This window comes from Fibroporia radiculosa (assembly GCF_000313525.1).
Source record: "Fibroporia radiculosa TFFH 294 genomic supercontigs, scaffold1727, whole genome shotgun sequence".
In the NCBI taxonomy this organism is placed as follows: domain Eukaryota; kingdom Fungi; phylum Basidiomycota; class Agaricomycetes; order Polyporales; family Fibroporiaceae; genus Fibroporia; species Fibroporia radiculosa.
In genome coordinates, this window is record NW_012133317.1 from 1 (window position 1) to 8,714 (window position 8,714).

At 55.8% G+C, this 8,714-nt stretch overlaps 3 protein-coding genes across 3 annotated transcripts; all 3 read left to right on the top strand.

The window, feature by feature from the left end:
- Window positions 1–943: 943 nt before the first annotated feature.
- Window positions 944–3,545, top strand: FIBRA_03156 (uncharacterized protein; the record flags this gene model as incomplete). Its single annotated transcript, XM_012325001.1, has 9 exons — window positions 944–1,038; window positions 1,090–1,432; window positions 1,485–1,527; window positions 1,587–1,680; window positions 1,740–1,872; window positions 1,920–2,118; window positions 2,165–2,362; window positions 2,411–2,575; window positions 3,277–3,545. 9 exons carry the CDS (start codon window positions 944–946, stop codon window positions 3,543–3,545), a joined length of 1,539 nt encoding a protein of 512 aa, XP_012180391.1.
- Window positions 3,546–3,825: 280 nt separating this feature from the next.
- On the top strand, window positions 3,826–5,451 carry FIBRA_03157 (uncharacterized protein; the record flags this gene model as incomplete). The annotated part of the gene is made up of 3 exons (XM_012325002.1): window positions 3,826–4,181; window positions 4,238–4,607; window positions 4,663–5,451. The coding sequence occupies 3 exons, from the start codon at window positions 3,826–3,828 to the stop codon at window positions 5,449–5,451; spliced, it is 1,515 nt and encodes a 504-aa protein (XP_012180392.1).
- A 664-nt stretch (window positions 5,452–6,115) lies between these two features.
- On the top strand, window positions 6,116–7,090 carry FIBRA_03158 (uncharacterized protein; the record flags this gene model as incomplete). The annotated part of the gene is made up of 1 exon (XM_012325003.1): window positions 6,116–7,090. The coding sequence occupies one exon, from the start codon at window positions 6,116–6,118 to the stop codon at window positions 7,088–7,090; it is 975 nt and encodes a 324-aa protein (XP_012180393.1).
- Window positions 7,091–8,714: the final 1,624 nt, after the last annotated feature.

Genomic DNA, 8,714 nt, shown 5'->3' on the forward strand with positions numbered 1-8,714 from the left:
GCACGCACGCGAGGAGCGAGCGCGCGGCGGTGAAGGGGGTCGTCGCGAGCGGCTGGTGGACCCTGCGCGCGCGTGGGATGGTGAGAATGCTGAACGGTGGATCTGATGGTCGCTGTGGAGCCGAGGGGTTATTGTGGGCTGGGGCGGCGGCGTGCGTGCACGTACGGGTGAGAGCGCGCGGTCGGCGGCTTTAGCAGCCTCGAGAGCGACTGCCTTGTGGGCGCTGAGCGTGTCGCCCTCGCTGATCATGTAGGTGCGGGGGGAGTAGCGGGTGAAATCGAGCGAGGCGAGGAGGAGCAGGGCCTCGCTCGTGTGGCCTCCTGGGAGACGGGTTTCAGCAGGAAGGACGGAGGACGAGGTGCTCATGCGCACCAGAACCCAGAAAGACCGCGAGGCTGCATGTGTCGGAGGACTGTCGGCGCGGCTTGTTTCGCGGGGCGGAAAGGAGAAAATAAATACGTAAGAGCAAGCACGAGAGGATGGCGATACCAGATAGAAGCCAAGAGAGCATGTCAGGCGTAAGTGAAGCACGGGCAGCTGCAGGGCACACAAGGGCCAGGCTTCAGGCGCCGTTTCGGACAAGGGTCGCAGTCGTCTCGGGCATCCGCCAGATAATCTTGGGTCGGAGGCGTCTGGTCTGGAGCAGTGTGCAGCGGCCAGGGAGGGAGGGAGAAGGACGGCAGGCGGTGTCACCGCTTGGGCCTGCTGCTGCACTCTCAAAGTTCTAACGCTGGCAGACGCCCGGCCCAAGACTCAAGTCCACTTGGCGTCTGCCCTTTATGGCAACTCAAGTTCACCGCCGCCCGCGCGTCCACTGACCGCGCTCTCCGACACTCTCCTTTGTCACTCCCAGCCGTGCTCCGCCTTCTCCTGAATAATCCGTATCATTCTCTTCTCTATTAACCGCGCAGTTGCAGCGGAGATACGTACCGGGCCTGAACCGATGTCGTTTTCCACCGTTGATGCCGAGACCGTGGCTGCTCTGAGGGATGCTGCGCGCGACTGCAGCCAGAGAGGTCTGTCCTACGCGTCCAAATGGTGTGTACGCGACCCCGAGCTCCGTTCGCTTTCACATACCTCACTTCTTAGGGCGGCGGAGCTGCTCCTATCGGTCCCGCTCGCGAAGAGGCAGCCACAGTCGCCCGCGATCCACACTTCAACGCCTGCGAGACCCCGCTCGCCGCGCCCTCCGGCTCCCACCTCTCACGCTCCAGAAATCATAGCACAGCCAAGACATCCCCACGCGCCTGCCCTATGCGCCTTGCCGGAGGACGTCCGTAAAGAAGAGTCAGAGTGGGAGGCACACGACGCAGACTACATAGCCACCGCCCGCGCCCTCATCGACGGCAAGGACTTCATACGGGCCGTGCACTGGCTGAAGCCATGCCGGAGCTCAAAGGCCCGGTTTCTGAGCGTTTACAGCCAATATCTGGTACGCTCCGCTCATTCCGTTCTGGGACAAACATTGACCGGCGCGGCACAAGGCAAGCGAGAAGCAGGCGCTGAAAGATTGGTATCAGCTCGACAGTAAGCCGGCGGTCTACTCTTCTTTCTTGCGATGGCTCTTTAGAACACTCTGGTCGTAGAGACACGGTTCCAGCCCCCGCTGCCCGTTAACACCTCCTTGCTCGACCTGCTGCAGATGGTGCAGAATTCGATCGACCCGTTTCTCCTCTTTTTGTATGTCGCCAAACCGCTATCAGCAAGCGGGATATTTTGGTGACCTCCGTAACGTCCAGGAAGGCGCTCTTCCTCTGCCGACTATCCCGAAGAGAAGAGGCCATCGAAAGCGCCCTCTTGTCAATCGCAGCATATCCTTGGAACTGGTCAACGTGGGCCGTCCTGGGGGAATGCTTAGGTGACGGAGAAGAGGTTGGTATCGACGATGTTGATGCATACATGGCCTCACGTGTTAACAGTTATCCTCTCTGTTGCCGTTGTTGCCGCTCCCTCCGACACATCCGCTGGTCCAAATGTTCCAAGTGAAGACTCTGAATACGCTCCACAGCCCAACCGACAACGAACTGGGGCTCTGCGATCGGCTGCTTTCGGAGCACCTCTTTCCTCGGAGTTTGTGGGTCATGTCTCTTCGCGCCAATGTGCTGTATCACATGCACGGTATGCCTCATGTTCATGCGGTCGGCTGTGTCTCATCGTTTATCAGACTTCAAAGAAGCAGCAGTCCAGTTCACTAAAGTCCTGGCCATCGACCCTTACCGGATAGACGATATTGATATCTACTCTAACATCCTCTATGTCACAGAGGACCAGATGACCTTGTCCAAAATTGCTCATGAATTTACAGTGATCGACAAAGACCGACCAGAGGTGTGCTGTTTGATCGGTATGCGTGTCTTTCTCTGTAGGTTGGGATCGCGTTTGTATCACTCAACGGGTTGCTCACCGACAGGCAACTATTACTCGCTCCGTAACGAGCATGAGAAAGCCATCAAATATTTCAGACGCGCCACCCAATTGGATCGAACATATTTATCAGCTTGGACGTTGATGGGACATGAGTATGTGGAGATGAAAAATTCTCATGCAGCCATAGAGGCGTATCGAAAAGCTGTCGGTAAGTTACGGCTAGCCTGGAAAGACTGTCAATGTCAGAGACGGCTGCTAATCGCGCACATCGATTTTCCGACGGCCTAGACGTAAACCGGAAGGATTATCGGGCATGGTACGGCCTGGGACAAGCCTATGAGCTCTTGAGCATGCATCAATATGCTCTCCACTATTATCAACATGCGACGGCTTTACGGTAGGACCCTTAATATTCTACCCCTCTCTGTTATCGCTTCTCTCCTGGATCCACACTCCGCTCATTATGGACAATGTTGCCGCATCATAGGCCTTACGATGTTCGGATCTGGCAAGCGCAAGGTATCTGCTACGAGGAAATGGGACGGTAGGCCGTTTTCACCATCGCCAATTTTGATATCCGGTTGATAGGAATCGGCATATCGCCCGTCGTCCGCTTGTACGTACGTGTCCTGGCAGGCCGCGAGAAGCCATTGAATGCTTGAAGCGCGCGCTGATTGGTGCGGATCCCCACGAAACGACCATCCACCTCAAGTTGGCAAAGCTCCACAACGACCTGGACGAGTTTGCTGAAGCCACCGCGTATCACCGGCGTGTCGTCGAGGTGTGTCGTGCTGCAAGTTGAGTTCGCGTCTCGCCGGTCCTCTCACGTCCATGCTGATCCGATCCGTGACTTCTGTTCTGACTCACTTCTGACGAACCCTGTCGTTCTGCTTTTGCCTTGTTCGACAGACAAGCCCGTCTCGGATTATTCCAGGTCTGGCGTCTACGTTGCGCGCTTCCACCTCATGCATGGTGGGGGTGATGTCGCCCTGGCGAAGGACTATCTGGAGACAATAGCTTCCAGTAATGCCGAAGAAGTTGGACAAGCCACGGATTTACTAAAAAAGGTGAAAGCCGCGTTAGCCCAGATGGCGCTAGATGCTGCATCGGCCTCAAGTGAAAAACCCGAGGACCAGGTTGCTGGAGCACCTTCTGAGGCACCCGCGGGGGCGACGTGACCGTGCTTCGACGGTCCATGTTCCCCCATGTAGTATGAGTCATGGAAGGGTCTCGTTCTGCACCCATGCTGTAGCAGCCAAAGTGACTTGTTTGTGCTATTATCAAATTGAAGTAACCTTAGCCGCCCAATGCATGTCGTGAGCGCCTCGGTGTCTGCCCTGAATTGAGTTAGTGTTACGTAATACGTGTCGGCCACAGCCGCCACATTACCACGATCACGCGGTCACGCTCGCGCGACGGGGTAAACGGAGCAAAACAAACAAATCCGCCAAAGCTGAGATGTCGAATATCCTGCCAGGCTCAGTCTCTTCTTTTCCCTCTGCTACGCCTGCGGAATTGCCATTACAACCGCATGCTAACGATACTGCTCGATATCTCTCTCAAGGGATCGGCTCTGATAATGCGACGCCGGCCCCTGAGACGGCTGCCCCTGCGGTTGCGTCGACATCCACACCGGACCAGGAGCTCATTACAGTAGATGGAGACGTGGATCAGAACGACTGCCGGGCATCGCGCGCTGCTCGTTCGAGGGTCGAGGCGGATATGGATGAGGTTGTTTCCAGGGTGAAAAAACGTGCCTCGATCAATGCCCGGACGACGGAGGACGCGACGCTAATGCTGCAGACGGCCGCCCGGTACGCACCTGGTATTGCTCATTGTATTGTCCGTGTGATTTACTTGTGTGATCCAGCGTTGCGGAACGTCTGGCTGCAGACCACGATTCGGTGCTATATCCTGACGTGGATGCGCCCTTCGCCGATGCGGCGGATGTCGTGAAGCGCTTGCTCCCGTACCACGTTTTTCAACATCCCCAGGAAGACTTGGCTGGTCTCACGTCTCAGCGCGTCTTTCCCTCGCGCAAGGGGAAACGGAAGGCCACGGAGGAGGATCTATTGCGTGAAGACATTGCTGGTGCGCCCACTTTTCCTCCATCGTCTACGTATGAGCGTTTACACTCGATAATTTCCAATATTATAGAGACAAAGTTTGCGCTGGACTGTTGGCGACGGCGCAGGGCGCTCGAAGAACGCTTCAGGCGCGCCCGGACACAATCGGGCAAGGTCAGTGGTGACGCTGTGCTGAGGCGCGTGGCATTAACACGCTTGATACATACAGCGACCGTCCCCTGATGATCAAGCATACATTTTGGCGCAGGCCGTGTTGGATGGCGAACGCACCGAGACGGCGAATGCAACCACCGAGCTTCGTGCGGCACGTGCGGAGTTGGATAAGCTGGAGCGCGAAAAGCGAGCGGCGGCGCAAGCAGCTAATCCGCGACCAGCCTCCTATTATCGGACAGCAAACACGACCCCTGCAACGTACGCGACGCAGTATCGAGGATATTCATACCCATATGCGCAGGCATACGGAGCGTCACACTACACCTTTAGTCCAGCATTTCAAGCCGCGCCAACGACATATCCGGGCGTCCCGGCGAACCCATATGCTGGCGCGGCTTACGCACCTGCGGCGCAGACGGCGACGTCATCGTATTCTGTTGCTGACACTCGCGCGACAACTACGACATCCGTCGCCGCGTCTACGCCGCCAGCGACTCGACCGGGGGCGGGATCTGTAACATCCGCTATCCCGGTGCAGTTGCCCTTGACATCCCTGGAAGCCCTGAAATCCATAAACTTGGAACCTGTGCCTGTGCAGTCGTTGCCGCCCCCTGGGCAGCCACAGCCGGCAGCGGTGCTCCGGTCACAGAACGGGACGATGATGTATCTGGAAATCAACGTCGGATCTCTTCAGCCATCGCAGATGAGTGGGCTGGCGGTGATTTTGAACGCGCTGACGTCAAGAGGGGCAAAGGGGAATGCGGCCGGCGCCACTGGAGCGAGGAGTGGGACGCCTTCGGCAGCAGAGGTGTCGAATTCATCGCAGTCGCAGAGCGCACAGTGAGAACGGTACCCTGGTCTGTCGTATTATTATTGGTGTATCAGTAACCTACATACAAGCTCGAACGCGATAGATAGATAGTAAGCAGCATCGGCATTGAGATGTTACAGCAACAAGTATGTAGAGAAGTTTTAAGTTCTGAAGCAGAAAGCAATCTGCCGCACGGGTGATGGATAGATGGATGTGGAAACGGGGTTATGTCGACGGAGATATGCCTTTTTCGACCGAGAGAGTCGGAAATGTCCTGGGAGGATCGGAAAAGGAAACCGCGAGCTGGCGAAGTTTCGCGTCCGCCTCGACGATAGACTCGCTCGCCGTCCCTGCCCTCGCCCACAGCGGCCGTGATCACCGTCCACAATGCCACCGACACTGCGCCCGCCCTCGTCACTGTCGTCTCCGCGCACACAGCAGCCTGCAGCACCCTTTCCACCCGCAGCCGTGCGCCACCAAGTGGGGCGTAGATGCTGCACTGATATGCGCTTCCTTGTCCATGCCGAAGCACCCTAGATTTGCTTTATGCGACTGGTGGCATGACCGCAGAGCAGCGGTGGATCCGACTCCTCGCATCCACCGTCTATAAAAGTTCTCCCTCAGACCACAGGTGCGTCCAGCCACACTCTGCTCCACCTCGCTCCTGTCGTCGCTACGAGTTGCTATCAGCCCACCCATGTCCGCCGACGCACCCCTCGTATTCTCCAACCTCCCCACGGAGCTCCTCCGAGACATTTTCGAGCATGCCGCCGTCGCGGACATCATCACTGCTCGCGCGCTGAGCCTCGTCTCCTCCGCCGTACACCACTGGACCGACCCTATCCTCTACCGGACCGTCGTCCTGTCCTCCGCACGCGACCTGCGCTCCTTCCTCTCCGCCATCTCCCACAAGCCCGCCGACTTTGTGCGCACCCGTGTCAAACACCTCGGCATATTCGCGCTCGGCCCCGTCCAGAGCATCGACCGTGTGCTCAGCGCGTGTCGCGACGTGCAGAGCCTTGCGTGCGGCTTCCATCTCCCCGGATACAAGCAGGTCCGCGGGTGCGACGCGCTCCAAGCGCTCCAAAGATCGCGCGAGCAGCACCTCCTTGGGTTGTCCTGCCGCGACGGATGGGACACCGCCCTCGTTGGACCCTCTGTCACACATTTGCGCATTCATCTCACTTCGTGCGACGCTGGTGACCCGAACGCGCCTTTTGGGCTCGCCCTCGGGACAGGCAGCCCGAGTGATTCGGGCTGGGAGCGTCTCATAGGCCTCTCCGCGCTCACGCATCTCGCCATTGTCTACCGTTACTCGCCCAAGATGCCCGCCGATGCTATTCTGTCGGCACTACAGCAGCTGCTGTTGTTGGGCAGTAGCCCTTCCTCCAAAGCCGCTCCACCCCGCTTCCAGCTCATTCTCATCCAAGTGCTGGGCAGCACCGCGGATCGCTCATCTACGGACGCCACCGTGGAGTTGATCAATAAGGCAGTCGTGCAAACGGGCGGATCCACACTTCGAATCGTGGCTGAGAGCGCACCTGCCTCCGTGGTTCGCCAATGGGAGACCGCGGTGAGGGGCGGCCCGAGCATTTGGGAAAGTGCCGAAGAGGTTGTGAAGACGAGATTGGCTACAGCGGCGAAGAAGACGAATGCTCAGGGGGGCGAATGAGAATCCCGTAAACTTTATGTATGTTCAGTTACCGATCGCGGACATCTCAGTATGCTCAGTACCGTAAGAGTTCTAGTGTAGTAACAAAATACCTCTGTCTCAATAGTAGATACATGATTAAGTTCAGTAGTGCGAGTGGGTCTTCCTGCGGATCTTTGCCTACACGAAGTTACCGCTATTATGTGCATGGTTGGTAAACGTCGTGGTTCACGGGATGCTTGTCCTGGTTAACATTGAATATTGAACCCTCATGCCCGAAGGCTCGTGCGAAGATACGGACTGGTATGTAGCAATCTATAAGCGGTATGTTATTAGCCTGAACAGAAAAGCCGTACATAGCTGATCAGCTGCGCGCTCCCGGTACTCCTTGTTCCATTCGGCGTAGGCTCGCCTCATCTCTCAGTAGAAAATCAAATGCCTTTGGAAGTCTTTGAGTACCGAGGATAAGTCTCTTCTCGACAGGTGAGGCAGTCATTTCGGAGTTTTCATAATTGGCCGCAACATTGCACAAACGCACATGACAGTAGTCATAATCTGTTCTGATAGACTTCCCTGACCTTCTAGTAAAAAGATGGCTGCATTTGTTGACGTCAAGTCTGTCACCAACACGAATGTTGTATAGGCATTTACCTCAGTAATGTCGACGTCGATGCGTCATGATCGCGGCCGCCGTCTGCTCGCGGACTAGTCTATCGCGTCAAATTGGCGTACGTACTTCACGAGACTGCTGGCGAATAAGATTCAGATGGGTCGCGCTAAGCGTATGTAAGCTCCGTGTCTGGCCTGCGCTGAGCAAAGAGCCGACTGGTTCCGATGTTGCGGTCGGCAATAGCATCGTGGCGCGAACTTGTCATATAAGGACAAGTCAATGCCCATGTTCAGCATGATGAATCATAGTAGAAACAGGAATAATACTACTCGCATGAAGACAGTTTCCGGTTTCGTGCAGGGATGCACGCAACAAAGTTGATCGTGCGGCGTAACTAGTACAAGGAGAATATGGGCGCTGGCGGTTAGCGACCTCAGTACGCGTTGTGTTATTGAGAGGATTTGAAAATGGAATCATGCATAGTCCAGGATGCTCACTATCAATAATAGAGAATCGGATAGATCTTCGCGAAAGTTCTGATACCATGCATATTTAATATTGCAGTCACCCGTGTAAGAAATGCAATACCTGTACTTTGGCTGGTGCAAATTGTGTCACGTACAACTTGCTGCCATGATTTGCACAGACGCCTTGCGTTCATAATTAAACGGACGACGTAAAATCAACCGTCAAAATAAAAGGATCTGAAATTGCTCAGCGGCATGATGTCTGAGGCTGACCGTTGATCAACTTCAGACGAAACACATACCTTGACAGTGAGCGCATCAGGAACGCAATCCGTGATACGACTTTTAAATTACTAGTAGAAAGCATAGCCGAATTGAAGGCGTTCCTAAATTGAACAGTATGATATACCGTAGAGCCTATCGAGATAGATGTTTTCGTGCAGGACAAAGTGGGAAGGTCAGGGTTGCCGCCGCTTTCCCGCACGAAGTTCAAGTACTCGACTTGGTGTGCCATGCACAAGACATCGGACAGCGCCCACGGGCACCCATAAGCGTCGGCTTAGATCAC